At 48.6% G+C, this 19,564-nt stretch overlaps 2 protein-coding genes across 3 annotated transcripts; one reads left to right on the top strand and one right to left on the bottom strand.

The window, feature by feature from the left end:
• Positions 1-455: 455 nt before the first annotated feature.
• LOC121459524 (transforming acidic coiled-coil-containing protein 3-like) lies at positions 456-14,666 on the bottom strand. The gene is made up of 15 exons (XM_041669403.1): positions 13,764-14,666; positions 11,771-11,933; positions 11,508-11,650; positions 7,818-7,899; positions 6,757-7,273; positions 5,723-5,775; positions 5,346-5,449; positions 4,459-4,546; positions 4,276-4,377; positions 3,548-3,624; positions 3,424-3,467; positions 2,607-2,767; positions 1,299-1,405; positions 1,091-1,211; positions 456-818 (listed from the first exon to the last, which is right to left on the bottom strand). The coding sequence occupies exons 2-15, from the start codon at positions 11,930-11,932 to the stop codon at positions 753-755; spliced, it is 1,827 nt and encodes a 608-aa protein (XP_041525337.1). The 5' UTR covers position 11,933; positions 13,764-14,666; the 3' UTR covers positions 456-752.
• Positions 14,071-19,390, top strand: LOC121459525 (E3 ubiquitin-protein ligase TM129). Of its 2 annotated transcripts, XM_041669404.1 has the most exons (5): positions 14,071-14,097; positions 14,559-14,860; positions 16,830-17,304; positions 17,742-17,901; positions 18,014-19,390. In XM_041669404.1, the coding sequence occupies exons 2-5, from the start codon at positions 14,656-14,658 to the stop codon at positions 18,260-18,262; spliced, it is 1,089 nt and encodes a 362-aa protein (XP_041525338.1). In that variant the 5' UTR covers positions 14,071-14,097; positions 14,559-14,655; the 3' UTR covers positions 18,263-19,390. The 2 variants fall into 2 exon arrangements, with proteins under 2 accessions (XP_041525338.1, XP_041525339.1); XM_041669405.1 differs by lacking the exons at positions 14,071-14,097; positions 14,559-14,860 and adding an exon at positions 14,901-15,241.
• Positions 19,391-19,564: the final 174 nt, after the last annotated feature.

Genomic DNA, 19,564 nt, shown 5'->3' with positions numbered 1-19,564 from the left:
CAATTCCCAGCAACCACATGGTGGCTCACAACCATCTGTAATGAGATCTGGTGCCCTCTTCTGGCACACAGACATATACTGTAATCATAATAAATAAATCCTTAAAAAATGTTTACATTATGCCAGGCGGTGGTGGCGCACGCCTTTAATCCCAGCACTCGGGAGGCAGAGGCAGGTGGATGTCTGTGAGTTCGAGACCAGCCTGGTCTACACGAGTTAGTTCCAGGACAGGCTCCAAAGCCACAGAGAAACCCTGTCTTGAAAAACCAAAAAAAAAAAAGTTTACATTTATTTATAAAAAAAAAAGAAGTAGCAGCAATGAAAATAATTTTATAGTTTGGGATCACCACAATATGAGGAACTGTATTAAAGGGTTGCAGCATTAGCAAAGTTGAGAACCAATGTTATATAAGGACTGCAGAAAGATACTTTCAGGGAGGTCTGGTGCCCCCTTCTGGCCTTCAGGCATACAGACAGAATATTGTATACATAATAAATAAATAAATAAATAATTAAAAAAAAAAAAGAAAAGAAAGAAACTTTCAGCCAAGCTGAACTACCTGGAAAAACAGAGGCAAGTGAGCTTGTTATAAACAACAGGACCTGGGTTGATTTTGAGTTTGAAATTAAGAAACTTTATTCTTCAAGGTAATATAACTTAGGAATGAATAGGGGTTAAAGACCACACACAAAAGACAAATCAGATAGACAAAGAAATGGGCAGACAGAGGGTTGGTGATGGCTGGTTGCAGTCAGATCTTCTCCATCTTAGAGATGAGGTCATCACAGATCCTGGTCAGTTCATCATTTTCTTTAGTCTGAAGGAGAAAAGATAAGGCTGATTTCTGTAGGGTCTCAGAGGGAGTGGCACCTGGCTAGGAAGGTCCCACCCATCTCAAGTAGGAAAAGAGACTAGAAAGGAAAAGGCTGGCTCTGGACTTACTGAAAGAAATGGCTAGTAGGGATATAATTAAACAACAACAACAAAAAACAAACAAATAAAAAAAACAAAAAACAAAACAAAAGATATGGCCAGGCAATCCTTGTATCAAAGTCAACTCCGGAGCAGGGCCTGGAGTTTGTGCCCTACCTTCTGTTCCACAGTCTTCTCCAGTGAGTGGATTTGCATCTGTGCCTTTCTTAGGCTTGCCTGGAAGGCCAGTGCCTCTGCTTGGGCCTTGCTATGCACTTGGGCAATCTCCTCATTAGCCCTTGGGCAGAAACAGACACACAGGTTAGGCCTGACCCTGTAACAAGTTAGCTAGGCCTCCCTCCCAAGACGGGCATCTGGTACTCACAGGTTGAGCTTCTCTTCTGCATGGGCCTTCAGTGCTTGGTACCTCTGGCCCTCCTTTTCAATCTTTGCTATGTATTCCTCAACACATTTCTTCAGAGAGTCTTCATTCTTGAGAATGAGCAGACAAGAGCATTAATGGTACACTGTCCCATCAAGAGCCAGGCCTATCCAGTCTGGGCATATAGGGAGTCCCAGGGGAAGGGGCAGACTTAAGGCTTTTGGGGACATTAGTGATACAGAACTTGGCATTTTCCCTTTAGAAAAACCCTCTTGATGTATGTTTACGTCTATCCCATCTTCAAGGTGCAAACATCTGGGTCTGACCCCTAGAGTAGTACCTGGCATCAGTTTCTACTTAGGAGTGCAAGGCACACTACACACGGCAGCAGCACAATCAGGTGGGATGTATGCAGCCTTGCTCCCCACTCACTCTCCGGGCTTCTTATACTCACAGTGAAAGCTGACTACTGAGGATCATGTAGCAGGAGTTAGCTGGCTCCCAAAATGACTTGTTTCCTCCATAGACACCACGGGGAAAGTCCAGTTTGCCCACCACCTGACATTTTTGTTTGTTTTTTGAGACAGGGTTTCTCTGTGTAGTCTTGGCTGTCTTAGAACTCACTCTGTAGACCACGCAAGTCTTGAACTCAAGAGATCTGCCTGCCTTTGCTTCCTGAGTGCTAGGATTAAAGGCCATGTGTCACCACTGCCCTGGCCCAGTTTGCCTTTTCTTGCAAGGTTGTGTGTGTGTTGTGAGCATGCATGCATGTGGTGCTGCTGGAGATTGAGCCAAGGGCCTCATGTATTCCAGGCATACTACCACTGAATGGGGGATACCCTCAGTCTCCTCTGAGGCTCCATAACAGCCAAAACCTGTGTTTCACAGATCTGGCTGTGCTTCTCCACCAGAACCTACTGGATACAGTTTGTCTTGTTGATAGAACATCAACTACTTTTCGTTGGCCTGGTGCCAGGATCAGGGACAATAGCACAGCTCATGGCCCCACTCCTTTTGTTTTTGGTTTTTCAAGACAGGGTTTCTCTGTGTAGCAGTTCTGGCTGTCCTGGAACTTGCTACATGATCCTCAGTAGTCAGCTTTCACTGTGAGTATGAGAAGCCCAGAGAGTGAGTGGGGAGCAAGGCTGCATACATCCCACCTGATTGTGCTGCTGCCGTGTGTAGTGTGCCTTGCACTCGAACTCACAGAGATCCACCTGTCTCTGTCTTTCTAGTGCTGGGATTAAAGGCGTGGCCCCACTCTTATGGGCTATGCCCTGTAAAACAAGGATCAAAGGGGATACAACGCACCTTCTGGTAGCCTTCAATCACTTCTTTCTGCTTCTCAAACCTCTTGAAAAGGTCAGAGAAAGACTTTTCCATGGAGTTCAGGTCTGCAATAAGTTGGTCTCTCTCTTTTTGAACCTTTTTGATTTTGTCTTCTGCGAGTTCCTTCTGTTTCTCAGCCTCCTCTTAAAAAGTTAAGTATTTGGGATTAGGAAGCAGCTACTATACTGGATGCCAGAAACAGCCCCAAAACAAGGGGTGAGAGAACAGCAGGAGAGATGGGGAGCCAGGAGCAGGGTGCAGCACTACTACGTGTCCCATAACACAACAGTCCCCCTTCCCCTTTCATGTTCTCTGGGATGTGACAGGTCTAGAACATGTCTGCTTCTTCCATGTCAGCCTCATGAGGAGCTTGGCCCAGGACCTAGCAATGAGATGCTTAAGGTAAGATGTTTAGCAAGACTGGAAGAAGCAGGTGCCAGTGTGGTAGACTTAGGGTTCATGTGCTTTATGGGTCTCAGGGGAAGGAGAACAGGAAGACCTGTCCTGGCCACTGTCGGCTTCGTAGACCCCTACCAGGACACCTCCATCTCCACTCTGATACTTGCAGTCATCTCTGGGGAGGGGAAGGCAGGACAGGGCATGGTGTGACAAGCTGCACTGTGTCTGTTCCTCACCTCACTAGAGCTCTGGCTGCCAGCTGTTCAGTGAACGTCATTCACATGGGGTCCTCTCTTCACTGAACCTCACCCTCAGTGGCTCCAGAGCACAGGTTAGGAGAAGAAATGGGCGGTATATTGTTATCTCAGAACACAAAGGGAGGGATGCAGCTAGCACTCACCCATTGATTTGTACACAATCTTCTCAAACCCATCCATGATCTTCCTATAGAAGGAGAGAAGATGAGTATCTGTGGCTCATCACGCAAGTGGAACTAAGTCATAGCACTGGTGCCGCAGTCTTACCCCATCTCCAAGTACTTCCTGTTGAGGTCCTCATACTTGCTCCTCAGCTCCAAGTTCTCCTGTTGTGTTGCATTCACCTAGAAGCCACATACCTGGGTTGGCAGGTGGACCACAATCACAAGTCTGTGGGGTGTCTTTCTTACTAGGGATTGTTTCCTTCACATCCAAGGTCTCTGGAGTCATGCCACTGAGCTATGGGAACTCCATTCATAAAGCCAAGAAGTAGGGCTGCTGGCCATGTTAATGAAGGCAACCTGCTGCGGTGGAACCCAACAGGTACCCAGGGAGTATCTCTTAGTGTGTTAGCCAAATAGCCACAAGAGGGCGCCAAAACCACATTCCACTAGGCTGTATTCAGCAGGTATCAAAGACCTTAAATTCAGTGTGGAACCCTCAGGCCTGTCCTGGGGCTATTCATTGATTTCTGAGACACAGAAGATGTAGGAGATCCCTGTAAGCAGCTGCATCTGGTCAGAGTACAAACTGCACTTAGAATAACCTGTACCTAGCTCTCAGCTACTCCTCCAAAACAGCCTCCAATTTTTTTTCTTCTTCTTCTTGTTCTTCTTAAGTTAAGAGAGAGGGTTTCACTGTTTAGCTCTGGCTGCCCTGGAACTCACTTTGTAGACCAGGCTGGCCTCGAACTCAGAGATCCATCTGCCTCTGCTTCCCAAGTGCTGGGATTAAAGACGTGCACCACCACTACCCGGTAATCAGCTTTTTCTTACCAGTGCGTCTAGGTCTTTCTGGCTGTATTGTAGCACATCTTCAAAAGGCTCAGTCAGAAGGAGGCCTTTAGGCTCAAGGACACACAAGGGTGGGCCTGGCACCTGTGTGGGTAAAACATAGGCTCTCAAGATCTCATTCATCTTTTGAGACCACAAAATTTGCAATGATGATAAAGTGCTTACTGGAACATCCGGAGCTCCTGAGAAATCTAAGTCCACAAGCTTGCCTTCTATTGGATTTCCCAAGCCAGGCTCATCTGCATCCTGTTCACTGAAACCAAACAGGCAGCAAGATCACCTCATGATGAGTATTGAATAGGGCATAAAAGTCAGTTGTGCTGTCTTAACATGCTTTGTGTTTGGGTCTTACTCTAAAAACAAGCACACACAGGCTAGAAGGTAGCACCGGGCCTGGAGTTACTGGCTCATGTCCCCTTCCCCTGCTTGTCTCCTCACTCTTCCTATGAGCCATGATTCATTTCTCATAGCAAGCTGCACAGCCATGGTAGATACCTTACTGGGATGTCTTCAGAGCACACAGGGCGAATACCTAGTTAGAAGTGGCAAATCTTTTCTTCTCTGGTTTCAAGGGTCTTGTGTTAGATTTAGCAGGTAATTCTCAATATGACTTTGACTATATTTTTTTCCAAAGTAGCAGACACTAGCCTGGATTTTTCCCATAAATGTCAGACTTAGAGGCCCTATGGCTTCTGTCACAACCATTCAGACCTGCTTTTATAGTACAAGCTGTCATGGGGGATTCATCAAAGAACAGGCATGACTGTGGAACAAGAATTCCACTCATAAAAACAAATACTATCGGACCTGGCCCATTCTGGTACCCTACTGTGTTTTGCTTGTGTCTTCTGGGTGGCCTGTGTGAAGAGAGCATGGGAGAGCTCCCTCCTTATTAAAAAACATGGATTATCTGATCTATGTCCTCTTTGTCCACCCCCATTACTTATTCTAGTTCAGTTAACCCTTTTCTAGAATTTTTGAATCAGTTATATACTTAGTAACAGCCACTAGTCTGCCTAGCTTGTATGAACATCTTCAAAGGAGGGACATACCTATTTGTCACTGGGACCACTGGCATTGGCCGCTGAGGGCTTTCTTTCAGGAGGGGATCAAATTTCAAGTACAAAGACTGCTTCCTCCAGGCTGACTCCTTAAACTGAGAGGAGGAGAGAAAGAACACGAACAATCATCAAGATTCACCATTGCTTTAACAGACACAACCCCAGGAGCCAGCAAAGGGGGCTAGGAAACCACAACACACACTCATGGGTCTAGGATTATTTGGGAGTGAGGGAGACACATGGGTTAGGACTCTATGACCAGACACTATAAAGGAACTGCAGGATGCTCCAGGCACCAAGCATAAATGGCCTCAGCTGACTGGGTCACAGGTTTCAGTTGGGGCTGCCATCAAGTGCTAAGCACCTACCGAAGATGTCCCAAACTGCTCCAGGTAATCTACTTCAGCGCCAGTACCTAGAACTGAAATGGTAAATAATGGTAGACATTTCCCTCAAGTACTGCAGGTACCGAGGGCTGTGCACCCGAGTACTCAACAGAGTGTGATCACTCTTCTTTTTTTGGCGGGGTGGGATGGGGCAGGTTCCAAGACAGGTTTCTCTGTATAACAGCTCTGGCTATCCTGGAACTTGCTTTGTAAAGCAGACTGGCCTGCCTCTGCCTCCTGAATGCTGGAATTAGAGGCATGTGCCACTACCACCTGGTGAATTTTTTTTTTTTAGATTAACTTTATGTGTATGTGTTTGCTTGCGTGAGCTATGTAAATATCATGCATAAAGAAGCCTATGGAGAAAACCAAAAGAAAAACAAAACAAAACAATTCAGTAAAAATGCCAGGCAGTGGTGATGTATGCCTTTAATCCCAGCACTCTGAGAGTTCGAGGCCAGCCTGGTCTACAGAGTGAGTTCCAGGACATCCAAAGCTACAGAGAACTTTGTCTGGAAAAATCAAAACAAAACAAACAAAAAGGATCCTGTGGAGGTCAGAAGAGGACACTGGATTCCCTGGAACTAGAGTTTCAGGTGGTTGTGAGCTACCACGTGGGTGCTGGGAACCAAACCCAGATCTTCTATAAGAAAAGTAGTAAGTGTTCTTTTGTTTTGTTTTGTTTTTGTTTTTATGAGGCAGGGCTTCTGCGTAGCCCTGGCTGTCTTGGAACTTTCTCTGTAGACTAGGCTGGCCTTGAACTCACAGAACTCTGCCTGCTTCTGCCTCCTAAGTGTTAGGACTAAAGTTATTATGACTGACCACTGCCTGGCTGGTCATAGTGTATCATCACAGCAATAGTAACCCTAAAGCAACATCTCATCTTTTGAAGGAACAAAACTTTGCATGTGAACTAGTCAGAGAAACAGCCTGTGGAATAACTACCTGCAAACTACAGGAATGTTAAATATCCACAGGATTTATGGGAAACTGGGTGACACCTTAGGGTTGCATACCTTCTGCTGGGTCTCTGAAGCTCTCTTCCTTTAGGTCCAAGATAGGTTCTGGTCCCTGATGAGAAGGCTCCAGAACTGGCTCAGCAGGAGGCGCCACCAGCTCACTGTCCAAGATAGGCTCTGGTCCCTGATGAGAAGGCTCCGGGACTGGCTCAGCAGGAGGCGCCAACAGTTTGCCATCCAAGATAGGCTCTGGTCCCTGATGAGAAGGCTCCGGAACTGGCTCAGCAGGAGGCGCCATCAATTTGCCATCCATGGTAGGCTCTGGTCCCTGATGAGAAGGCTCCAGAACTGGCTCAGCAGGAGGCGCCACCAGCTCACTGTCCAAGATAGGCTCTGGTCCCTGATGAGAAGGCTCCGGAACTGGCTCAGCAGGAGGCGCCAACAGTTTGCCATCCATGGTAGGCTCTGGTCCCTGATGAGAAGGCTCCAGAACTGGCTCAGCAGGAGGCGCTACCAATTCACTGTCCAGAAAACTTGTGGAAGCTGAAGTACTTGAAGAATTCAAGATTCCCACCTAGAGGGAAAGTCAGCATCACCTTGTACAGTGAGGTCCTGAGTGGGAGGCTCTGCCTTACCCAATCTCCTTATAATAAACCCAGATGGGGAGGCAGCTCTAGTGGAAGGGAAATAGTAGTGTTGTATCCCATCCTGTCACCAGAAGATTGCTAGTGGTTTCTCTGCCATGATATTTTGTTTTTGTTTTAAAGATTTATTATGTATACAGTGTTCTGTCTGTATGTGTGCCTACAGACTAGAAGAGGGCACCGGATCTTATTACAGATGATTGTGAGCTACCATGTAGTTGCTAGGAATTGAACTCAGGACCTCTGAGCCATCTCTCCAGCCCCTTTTTCTTTGAGACAAGGTCTCACTCTGTATACCTGGCTGTCCTAGAGACTGTGTAGACAAGGCTGGCCTAGAACTCAAGAGTTCTGCCTGCCTCTGCCTCCCAAGTGCGGGGATTAAAAGTATGTGCCACTACACCTTGATGCCCTGTTATTTTTTTCTACACAGTATGTAACAATGGTGATAGTATCTATCTGTGCACACATACATACCTGGACCTCACCTTCTGCTTTTAGGATCTCGGCTGCCAACTGAACCACAGGTGTATCATCCACTGGGGCTAACGGCAGCTGACTGGAGAGACAAGAGTTATCAGAGCTTGGTCTTCTTCATGTTCCTTATTCTGGTATTAAATTATTATTTACTTCCCTCTTATGCTGGTTCACTTAAAAAGCTGCTTATGCTAAAAGATACATAAAAGTTATGAGGTTTCTCTGGAAGTAACATTGGCTGCTGGTGTCATAGCTACCTCCTGGAGTACCTAAGGCCAGCGGCTTGCTGTGGTACCAATCAGCTTCCATCTGAGTGGTAGCCCATGCTTTTTCTTTTTTCTTTTTAAAGATTTATTTATTAATTATGTATACAGCGCTTTCCCTACATATATGCTGCAGACCAGAAGAGGGCACCAGATCTCATTACAGATGGTTGTGAGCACCACATGGTTGCTGGGAATTGAACTCAGGACCTCCAGAAGAGTAGTCAGTGCTCTTAACCTCTGAGCCATCTCTCCAGCCCCCTTTTTCTTTCTTTTTTTTTTTTTTGTGGCGAGATGGTTTTACCACATAGACAAGAGTCTGGTTCAAACTCGACCTGACTTCCTCAGCTACAGTGCTAGGATTAGAGGTGAACTACCTGCACTGCTTGTTACGCTGTAATATGTGTTGTGCTTCCAGGAAGACAACTGTGGAGCACCTCTCCCATGGTCTTGCGAAAGGAAGAAGCTGTTCCGCTTCAGCTTTGGATAAACCTGAAACCTGTTTGTCTTGAGACTATGAAGGAAGTAGTATGGTGGCTACATAAAGAAGTAGCATCAGGGATAGAGAGACGGTTCAGTGGTTAAGAGCACTGGCTGCTCTTCCAGAGGACATAGGTTCAATTCCTGCACCCACATGGCAGCTCACACCTGACTGTAACTCCAGTTCCAGGGCTTCTGACACCCCTCACACAGATATACTGGCCTGGAGAGTTCTCCACGTTTGTAGGCCCAGCACTCAGCTGCTCAGCCACAGGCAAGGCCAACCTGTTCTTGGGACTTTCTGGGAGCTTAGCCTTTTTGTCATTATACTTGGAGTCATCCAATTTTTCCCAGTTAAGGTGGTAAGAGCCCCAGAAAGCAGGCTGGGGACATTCATCTCTCTCTCTCTAGTCCCACCATCTCTTTCTTCTGCTTCTTTGGGGGCCTGCTCCTGGCTGGACTCTGATTTCTTCAGGAGAGGCTGGAGGCCAGGTCTCTCTGCCAGTCTCCTTGGTGAAGACACCTTTGTGTTGGTGGTATCATCAGAGAAGTCAAATTCTAGCCTTATGGAGTCATGACTTGAATGGATGACATTTGGCCAGTGGGTTCTTCTTGAGGACTTGGGTCTGTGGCCCCATCTGCCTAAGAGGGCCAGTGGGACTGAGTTCTTAGAACTAGATGAACACAAATGGAAAGGGTCTGGGTGCGTGCTGCTGGCTCACGGCTGTCTACACTCCTGGGGCAGGCTGAGGCCGTATAAATCAGGTCTGGAGTGTCCTGCTTAGCTTTACTAACTGAACTGTTCTGTGCTAAATAAACTCCTACTTAAACTGCCTCTGTCCCTCTTTTATTTTTATTTTTATTTTTTTTTTGGTTTTTCGAGACAGGGTTTCTCTGTGGTTTTGGAGCCTGTCCTGGAACTAGCTCTGTAGACCAGGCTGGTCTCGAACTCACAGAGATCCGCCTGCCTCTGCCTCCCAAGTGCTGGGATTAAAGGCGTGCGCCACCACCGCCCGGCCCTCTTTTATTTTTTTTAAAGATTTATTTATTAATTATGTATACAGCACCTGCCTGCATGTATCCCTGCAGGCCAGAAGAGGGCACCAGATCTCATTACAGATGGTTGTGAGCCACCATGTGGTTGCTGGGAATTGAACTCAGGACCTCTGGAAGAACAGTCAGTGCTCTTAACCTCTAAGCCATCTCTCTAGCCCCCCAGAGTAACTTTTTTTTTTTTTTTTTTTTTTTTGGTTTTTCGAGACAGGGTTTCTCTGTGGTTTTGGAGCCTGTCCTGGAACTAGCTCTTGTAGACCAGGCTGGTCTCGAACTCACAGAGATCCACCTGCCTCTGCCTCCCAAGTGCTGGGATTAAAGGCGTGCGCCACCACTGCCAGGCCTCCCCCAGAGTATCTTAAAATTAATGAATGGCAACATGATTCATGCATGCCTAGGCTACCAAGAATAAGCTCATAAGTGACACTCATAACTGGTGCTACTCAGAGCTACCCTCCCAGCAGTATAGGTAGAGACAAAAACTTCCTTGGCCTCAAAGTAGGCTACATTCATAGCAGCCAAGTGCCAACTGCCGGCTCTGTGTTTCTCAGGCTGTTATAGACCAACAGTGTTTGACTTAAACACCAACCTCATCTGACTGAACTTCAGAAAAATACAAAATGAAACTGTAAATTAACAAAGACACTTAAACAACAGAATAAGGGGTGATTTAATAGGACTGAAATGTATACAACCCCAGAGAAAGGTCGTGACACTAAAGAGCACAGGAGTGACATTTTATTCCTCATGCTTACACACACACACACAAATTTTAAACAGGGGAATCAGAAAAACAGAACAAAATCATACCAGAGACCTCTCCTGTCCTGGATAAAACGTGTCCTTGGTACCAGATTGGCGAAGTGCTAATTCCAAGACCCTTCTTTCTAGGCAAAGCCTTAGTAGCTGCTTGTCATTTTAGTAGGATTCCTGCCAGGAAAATGCCTAATGCACCTATGGATAAAACTTCTCCCCATCCTTTCAGCCACATCTGTTCTTACTAGTTCCTCTTTTGTGAATGTTTACGTGCTGATGTGTGTGCACATTGTGCATGCGTGGTGTATGTACATTTATACATATGTATGTACGTGTGCCTAAGCAGCCAGAAGTCAACACTTGATGTATCTTTCTCAACCATTCTCCACTTTATATCTTGGAGGTCACTGATTTGGCCAGAGAGCCCCAAAGATTCTCCTATGTCCACCTCACTAGGGCTAGAGTTAAAGGTGTATAGTTCTGGGCTTTTTTTTAAAGACTTATCTATTTATCTATGTATTTTATATACATGAATCCTGTCTTCACATACAACAGAAGAGGGCATCAGATCTCGTTACAGATGGTTGCGAGCTACTATGTGGTTGCTGGGAATTAAACTCTAAGACCTCTAGAAGAGTAGCTAGTGCTCTTAACCAATGAGCCATCTTTCCAGCCCATGTTCTGGCTTTTAAAAATGTAGGTACTGAGGACTGAACTCGGGCCCTCATGCTTGTGTAGCAAACAGTACCAAGGGAGTCATCTCACAAGCTTCAATTAGTTGATCATACAGTAATTTCTCTGTCTATGAGCTCTATCTGCTCTCTCCAAGTGTTTGTTGAGTGTGGGAGGGAAGTGCTGATTTCAAGTAGAAGGGAGAGATGAGCAGAACGCCATAGGAAGGAAACTATAAACTTTTCTGGAAATGAGATTTAGTCATTCCATCTAGTTCTAGAAATAGAGATTCCAGCATGGAATGAAAACAGTCCAACCATCTGATCATTGGTTCTCCACTAACTATGCCAGATTCTGCACTTAGGGCCATGATCAGAGAAAAAGTCTAGCTACGACAGGACTGAAGGCTTCTGCAAGAACCCCAGAGAGGACAGACTCACAGGACATTAATGGCGTCAACACTTACTTCTCTTCCTGTAAGCAGACACACTGATTCTTTTCTAATTCAACAGCGCCATCCAGAGCAAAACAAGTCTCGAGTTTGTTGGTCACATTAGGACTTAAGATCCTGCGCGTCTGTGGATCCCGAAGAGGTGTCTGAAAAGTCACCTAGTGAAAGGTTGAGGAGAGTGTACATGTTCCATGATACAAGCCCTCCCATGCAAGCCAAGGTGCTCAGAAAGCCAACCCCAGAGCACCTGAAGTACTTACTTTACAGTCCCCATTTACCTTGGCAGCTTTAGCCTGGTTTTTGGGTGGCACATTTTCTTTCTGTGACAGACAAAGAACAGAGGATCTTCCGGTAAGTTCTGGTTGTGAAAACAGGAAGTCACAGCTTTCTGAACTTTTTTCACTGGGGACATTTTCGTCATTTAAGATATGCAGACTCATTCTGAAAAAGAAAAAAAAAAGTTTATTTATTTATTTTTGGTTTTTTTGAGACAGAGTTACTCTGTGTAACAGTCCTGGCTGTCCTTGCAACTAGCTCTTGTAGACCAAACTGGCCTCGAACTCACTGAGATCAGCCTGCTTCTGCCCCCCAAGAGCTGGGAATAAAGGTGTGCACCACCATGGCCTGGCTAAACAGAATGTATTTTAGTCCTTAGGAAATCAATAATGCTGCAGTACATGTACAGAAATGCCCCATAAATACATCAGGGAGGTACCCCTTCCTGAACAGGTAGAGCTAGACCCTTCACAGGTACAGTTAGTACTTCAAGTAGGTGTCACCTGCCAGAGAAAGCCTGAGTCCCTTGTATCAGGTATACTGCATCTCCTGAGTCAATTACTAATAGAGTTCAGGTTGAGAAAGAAAGAGATCCAGGTGTTCAAAATGACTTCCATTAACGTATTACACTGTAGGGCAAGAACTAGGGGATATAATCCTGGCTCTAAGAAAACCAGAGAAGCCGAGCAGTAGTGGTGCATGCGTTTAATCCCAACACTTGGGAAGCGGAGGGAGAGGCAGAGGAGTATAGGGTCTTGGGGGTGAAACCCTGGGAGCTCTCTGGTTGAAGTGTGAGGAGGGGTCCTGGGGAGGGAGGTCATCACCAAGATAAGTTGCTGCTGACTCTGCTTTAGGAGCCCATGAGAAAAGATGGGAGGGAAAAGGACAGAACCAGAGGTCCCTGGAGTCAAAGAGAGGTAGTCTAGGTTGCTCAGCAAGGTGCATAGGACATGGGGTAAGGAGAAACGAAATCAAGAGCAATGTTCAGGATTTTTGGCCTGAAAAACTGGTTATTAGAAAACATGGGTCAACATAAAGCCAGCCACACTGAACCTTATAGAAGAGAAAGTGGGAAGTACAGTTTTTGCTTAGAATGGGATTTTTGTGGATTTGTTTTTTTTGGGGGGGAGTGTTGTGTAAAGAGGAGGCCAAAGGTTGACGTGAGTTTTCTTCAATTGCTCTCTACCATATTGGATTCTCTAACTGAACCTGGAGTTCACTGATTCAGCAAGATTATCTGTCTAGCCAGTAAGCTTCAGAGATTCTCCAGTCGGCCTGCCCAGTGCTAGGATTACAGGCAGGTACAGCCATGCCACACAATTTTTAGGTGGGTGCTGAGGACCTCAACTCAGGTTTGACAAGCGTGTTACTGGCTGAGTCATATCCCCAGCCCCTGGAGGGAGCTCTTGGTACAAAGCTTGACAAGTCAGAATTGGGTTCTGCTGTCTTCTTGGTGCAGGTGTAATTGTGGGGTGGGAGAGGGAGCAGACCGACTCGAAGGCACTGGCCGAGGAACAAGAAACTGTCCCTGGGACAGGGGGTTCAGAACGACAGACAATAGAACAGTTTTGCAGAAAAGGTGGAAGAAAGAGACCTGGGCCGATGTCCTGGCTCCGAAACGCAAGTCTCATACACGACACACTCGACAAGAACAGGAACCTAAGGAGATAAATAGTTACGCGCGCCCTCTTTGGAGGACGTCAGCTGGGTCAGACCGAGATCACTGGCAGACCCAATCCGGAATGCAGCCCGCAGGCATCAGTCCTGCCTAGGAAGCTTGAGGGATCCGTTAGCCCAGAAAAGAGGGCTGGGGGTGAGCCGGGGTGGGCCCTCAACAACAACAGAGAGCGAGAGAGAGAGAGAGAGAGCGAGAGAGAGAGAGAGAGAGGAGAGTGCGAAGCTGCGGAAGAAAGCTACAACCCAGGCAGTAGGAATCCAGATCCGCGGGGCTGATCCCCACCCCTCGCCCGCGGGACGTGGGAAGTCGCCCTTTACCTGCGTACTGCTGAGGGCCCGCGCCGACGCCCACAGCAAGGGAGGAGCGGCGTCCCTGCTCCACGCTAGGAATCCGAGCTGGAGAAACCGAGATGAAAGAATTCCAACCGGCTCTACTCTCGCAGTCCGTGACCGACGGCCGCTGAGTGAGCCCGCCCCAGATTCAAATACCGAGAGTTGACGTTCCGCGGCCAATCAGCGCGCGGCAGGACCAGAACGCCACAGAGGCGGGCGGCCAATATCAGGCCGTCCTGGTCCCGCCCTTCACGCGCAGGCAGTTCCGCTTCCGGGATTGAGGGCACAGTGGGAGCGTCGGGGCGCGTGGGAACCACAGGTTAGCACAGCAGGCCAATTCGGCTAGTCGGTAGCCGGACATTGTGGTGTCCATCATCGCCCCGACAGTCTCAGGGTCGGCCGCGAAGGCGGTCAGACAGCAGTTCGCCCTGGCTTGGCTTTTCTCAGCCATTAAATAGAACCAGCTGCAGTGTCTTCTCCGAGCTGCTTATAAGGGAGAGGATGCACCCATGCGGGGGGTCTCTGGGTGGCTCACGATTTGTGGGTCGGCGCGGGGTTCCGAGGGTCTCCCCAGAGTGCCCGGGGCGGCCTAACGAAACTGTCTTCCAGAGTGGTCTTCGCGTCACTCTATGGGGAGATTGTCACCTGTCCCCCACAGGACCTCACGGGCAGACTCAGGCGGGACTCCATCTCCTAGAATGCTTTGCGGGCCCCTTGACAGGCGTGTCTCAGTCTCCCAGAATGCCCCTCGGGCGGCCTGACTCGAACTCCGTCTCCCAGAGTGCCTCGCGGGCGGCTTTGCGGTGGTGGCGACAACCTACCAACTGTCCGGAACTGGACGCCCCTGTCTCTTACCGGCTCGGTGAGCGGTGTCGCGATGGACAGCCCAGAGGTGACCTTCACTCTGGCCTACCTGGTCTTCGCCGTGTGCTTCGTGTTCACGCCCAACGAGTTCTACTCGGCCGGGCTCACCGTGCAGAACCTGTTGTCGGGCTGGCTGGGCAGCGAGGACGCCGCTTTCGTGCCCTATCACCTTCGTCGCACTTCCGCCACGCTTCTGTGTCACTCACTGCTGCCGCTGGGTGAGCCTCCTGAGCGTCGGCCAGTGGATGGCGCTTAGCCGGGCACTCTTAGAGTGAGGAGGTTCTCCGCCGGAAGCGGCACAGATGCGCGTCAACGGAGGTGCAAGCGATCGGGGTCCCTGCAGCCCAGGCTGTAAGCCGAGCGCTCTTCCTGGTTGGGAGGCGACGGCCCAGGCGCTGGTTGGTCTGCGAGGGATGCTCGGGCAGGGCCGGACCCCGGTCTTTTACGTCGTTGTGAATGGAGTGCAGAATCGTTCAGCGTGTTTGCCATGTTGGGCGGTTTCTAGGAAAGGGCTCCTGTTGACTCCTTACAACAGGAGTCGGAGGGCCGCCAGGGAAAGGTGGGCGTGGCGAGAGCGGGCAGAGATGAAGACCGTCAAGGTTGGGAACACTGGTTGCAGTCATCTTTGCCAGGCTAGTGGGAACTCTGAGAGGCCCATCCGTCAGCTGTTTGGAGGATGCGTTAGGGGAACTGCTGGGATAGAGCAGGGATTGGAGGCTAGGAACCAGATGAAGGAGACCTCTGGAGGATACAGGGACACGGAAAGGCAGGTCTGGGAGAACTGATGTCTGATGGCCTGACATATTTGTGGCTCTGGGCACAGGAATGATTGGTGTGAGGATACAGCAGCCTGGGCTCTGGGGAGGTGGAGGCAGGTGTGGTAATAGAAGCACTTGGGCTTGTTTTGAGAGGAAGGTGCGTTAGGTTACCCCATTGGAGAACTGGAGATGGAGCTGGCATGGCCGGGTAGTTGTTTAGCTTGAGAACCTAGTGCCCTGTAAGGCAGATACAGAAGGTGGGGCTCTGAGGCAGGACCCCTGACCAAGGGCTGTCTCGTGGATTTTTGGACGCGCCCTAGCTATGCTCATCTCGTAGGCACTCCCATGTCCCAACAAGGATCCGGATGTTAGCAAGCACAAGTCACCCATGGCAGTTATATTGAGAACAGGCAGACAGTGGAGCTGGCTTTTGTTGCTGTATAACCATAACAAGTTAGTTTGACATGTAGTGAGGTGGCTCAGAGTCAACATTTACTGTTGGTTATGGCAGATTGGAGCCTGCCCATATAGTACCTTACCATCTACTTTATAATTCTTTTCCATGTTTGAGTTGTTCCCTGTTGGGCCAACAGGGCCCTAAAACTGGTTCCTTTGTTCTTACAAATGCCCAATCATTGAGTACTTGCTTACTTTTTTCTTCTTGCTTACTTTCTTGTACAGTGTCCCAGCTCTGAAATGGGCTATGTTGGATCTGCCTCCTCAGAGGATGCAAAATTAAGAGACTACGATGTAGGCCAAAGAACTGCCTTAGATAGGCCTGTGGTCAGTTCTACACAGTCATGTGTTTCCTTTGGTTTTTATTTATTTTGTTGTGTGTGTGTGGGGGGTGGGGTTCTGCCGACTGGGTTTCTCTGTGTAACAACTCTGGCTGTCCTGGAACTCCCTTTGTAGACCACACTAACCTCGAACTCACAGTCCTTTTTTCTAGGACTTTTGTTTTTGTTTTATGAGATAGGGTTTCTTTGTGTAGCTCTGGCTGTTCCAGAACAAGCACTTTAGACCAGGCTGGCCTCAAACTCACAGAGATCCGCGTGTCATGCCTCCCAAGTATTTGGATTAAAGGCATGTGCCCCTACTGCCTAGCAACTTTGATTTTCTTTTCCTACTTGGCAGTTCCTGTGAAATAGTAGTAGTAGATTGCAAGCATGTTCCTCTAGAATGTGGTACCACTGCTGTCACTAAGGCTGAGGCAGGCCAGCTGTGGAGGTGCAGGAGTCAGGGTGATATGTTCTGGGAGCTAACCATGCTCTAGGTTCCAGGGCAAGACTCAGGGCTGGCGATAAAAAAGAGGTAGTTTCTCCCTTCCCCCAAGCGCAGAGCTAACACTGTGATCTTCAAATGGGTCACCATGGGAGGAAGGTAGCACCCCACAGCCTGGGCTTGCCCTGAGATGTCTTTTCTTCTGCAGGCTACTACATGGGCATGTGCTTTGCAGCTTCAGAAAAGCAGCTCTACTCCCCTGGTCAGGCCTCAGAGGCCTGGCAGCTCTTCCTTCTCCTGGCCGTGACCCTTCCCCTTGTCTCCTGTACCCTGATCTACTACTGGTCCTGGGACAAGTGGACTCGACACCCACTGGCCCAAACCCTGGCCCTCTATGCCCTTCCACAGTCAGGTTGGCAAGCGGTTGCCTCTTCCATCAACACGGAGTTCCGGCGGATTGACAAGTTTGCTACTGGGGCACCCGGTGCTAGAGTGATTGTGACAGACACATGGGTAATGAAGGTGACAACATACCGTGTGCGTGTGGCTCAGCAACAGGATGTTCACTTGACTGTGACAGAGTCTCGGCAGCATGATCTCTCACCAGACTCAAACCTACCTGTACAGCTTCTTACCATACGTGTGGCCAGCACCAGCCCCGCTATGCAGCCCTTTGATATTCGGTAAGTGTGTGGTGGTTCTGGATGGCCAAGACTTTCACTGTCTGCTCTTCATGAACCTCTTATGAGGTGCTGAGAGTGGAGCTGGACTGAGCTACTCCTGGGCCTATATGACTTCAGTCAGTTGACCCCTTTAGAGCCGTCTTCCTGCAAGACCCCTCTTGCCTTCAGTGTTCTCTTTGCTGTTCCTTCTGCCTTTCATTGAGCTGTCCCTCCAGCTTCTTGAGATCACCTAGGAATGAAGATTGGTGGTACCTCAGCTCCAGCGTCTTCCTATCCTCTATTGGGGATGAGGAGACTCTGCCTACAGGGCCATCTTTAGTGGCTACTTCACTGAGATGGTTGTTTTCCCTGGCCTTGCCTATTTTTGGTTATGAGTGGTTTTAGGTTGTGGATCCATGGGCAGATTGGCTCAGCTCATCAAGCCATGCCTCTTCCAGGCTGAACTCAGCAGAATATGGTGAACTATGTGAGAAGCTCCATGCACCAATCCGAAGTGCAGCCAATGTGGTTATCCGCCAGAGCCTGGGTGACCTCTTCCTAGAAACGTTTGCGTCGCTGGTGGAGGTCAACCCAGCCTATTCAGTGCCCAGCAACCAGGTGGGGGCTGGCCCAAGTGGGAAAGTGTGTGTGTGGGGGGTTCCCCTCTCTTCTCCTAGAACCATCTTGTAGGTCTTTTTGTAACCCGTTTTGTTCAACTACCTCTCTGTAGGAGCTCGAGGCCTGCATAGGCTGCATGCAGACACGGGCCAGTGTGAAGCTGGTGAAGACTTGCCAGGAGCCAGCGGTGGGCGAGTGCCAGCAGTGTTACTGCCGTCCCATGTGGTGTCTCACTTGCATGGGCAAGTGGTTTGCCAGCCGCCAGGATCCCCAGCGCCCTGACACTTGGCTGGCCAGCCGTGTGCCCTGCCCTACTTGTCGTGCCCGCTTCTGCATCCTGGATGTGTGTTGTATACGCTGACCATCACAGCCTATTCTGTGTCTTCACTAGCTACTTATGAGGAGCAGCTAAAGCTCCTTGACCTTGGCAAAGGTTCTAGTCAAAGCACACACGTATCTACAGCCACTCTCTGCCTTAAATCTGTGGTAGGTTGAGGATTTTGATTTAGAAGTTCTCATGGAAATGTCCTATCCCATACCTTCAGCATCTTCTCGCCCTACTCACCTCCAGGTGGGGCTGATATTTCACATAGATTGCTCCAAAGTCCCAAAATGTTGGAATTTGGCCTAGAGTTTTCATTTGGCCGGTTTGCCTTAATTCTATCACAGATCATATCTGCCCCTCAGAACCCTGAGAGTTATAAGCCAGACCTACATCTGTCCCAGAGCCTATGATGTTGGGTAGATGTTGACAGTTGAGAGGGTTACCAGTGGTGCCACTCCAGTGCGAAGTCCTTTTCTACAGCCAGCCGAGGGGCCACTTCTGGGTAGGGAGGCATGAGCAACAACCTAGGGCCAGGCCAGTTACTCATGAGGGTTGCATATGCTTTAGAGGGCCCACAGTGCTTTTGGTGTCTTCTCTTGCTTCTTTAGTCCAGGGGAGGCCAAGATCTCATACTCCTGGCCCTAGGAAAGAACCGGAAAGCCACAACAGTATCCAGAAAGAAACCCACCAGGGATGCAGTACAGGGTTAGCTAGAGCCCTTGTGGGTTGCTTGGATCAGGAGAGGGTACCTCAGTGGTCAAGGTTCTGATGGACATACCATTCACTTATCTGTAGTGCAGGTGGGCAGCGGAGAGGCTGCCCTTTACTCTCCACCTCTGACACAAGAAACTGCTGGAGGGAGTACTTTCCTTCAGCTTGTGGCCCTGAAGCTCCTACATTTGCCTGCTTCAAGCAGTAGTGACAGACCAAACTAGCCTCTTACCCAGTCAACACTGCACCTAATTCGAGGGATTTGCTAGCAGAGGAAGCCCAGTTCTGCCTGTCCTGAAGCATGGCTAGGAGTCACTCAGTTTCAAGGGCCACCTATCAGGGGCCAAATGGTTTGAGGTTATTTTATTTTTTAACCACAGAGAAGTTAATTTTATAATGATAAATGTAAATGTCACAAAATGACACAGTATTTAATAAAGTGTTACTTTCCAAGTGATGTACTTTATTTTATTTACCTGGTAGTGAAGCCAAACTTTTGCAGCATTTGGGGTAGTGGCTGGGGGATGTTGGGAGAGTGAGATGAGTATGAATATAGACCAGAAAGCCATTATTAGAAATTAGTGTCAGTGTTTATAGTGCGTTCGGAAAGGAAAACAGGGCTGGCAT

Source organism: Microtus oregoni, unplaced genomic scaffold (assembly GCF_018167655.1).
Source record: "Microtus oregoni isolate MIOR12 unplaced genomic scaffold, Mior012 000019F_ref0000042, whole genome shotgun sequence".
NCBI lineage: Eukaryota > Metazoa > Chordata > Mammalia > Rodentia > Cricetidae > Microtus > Microtus oregoni.
This window is presented reverse-complemented; position numbering and strand designations above follow the sequence as displayed.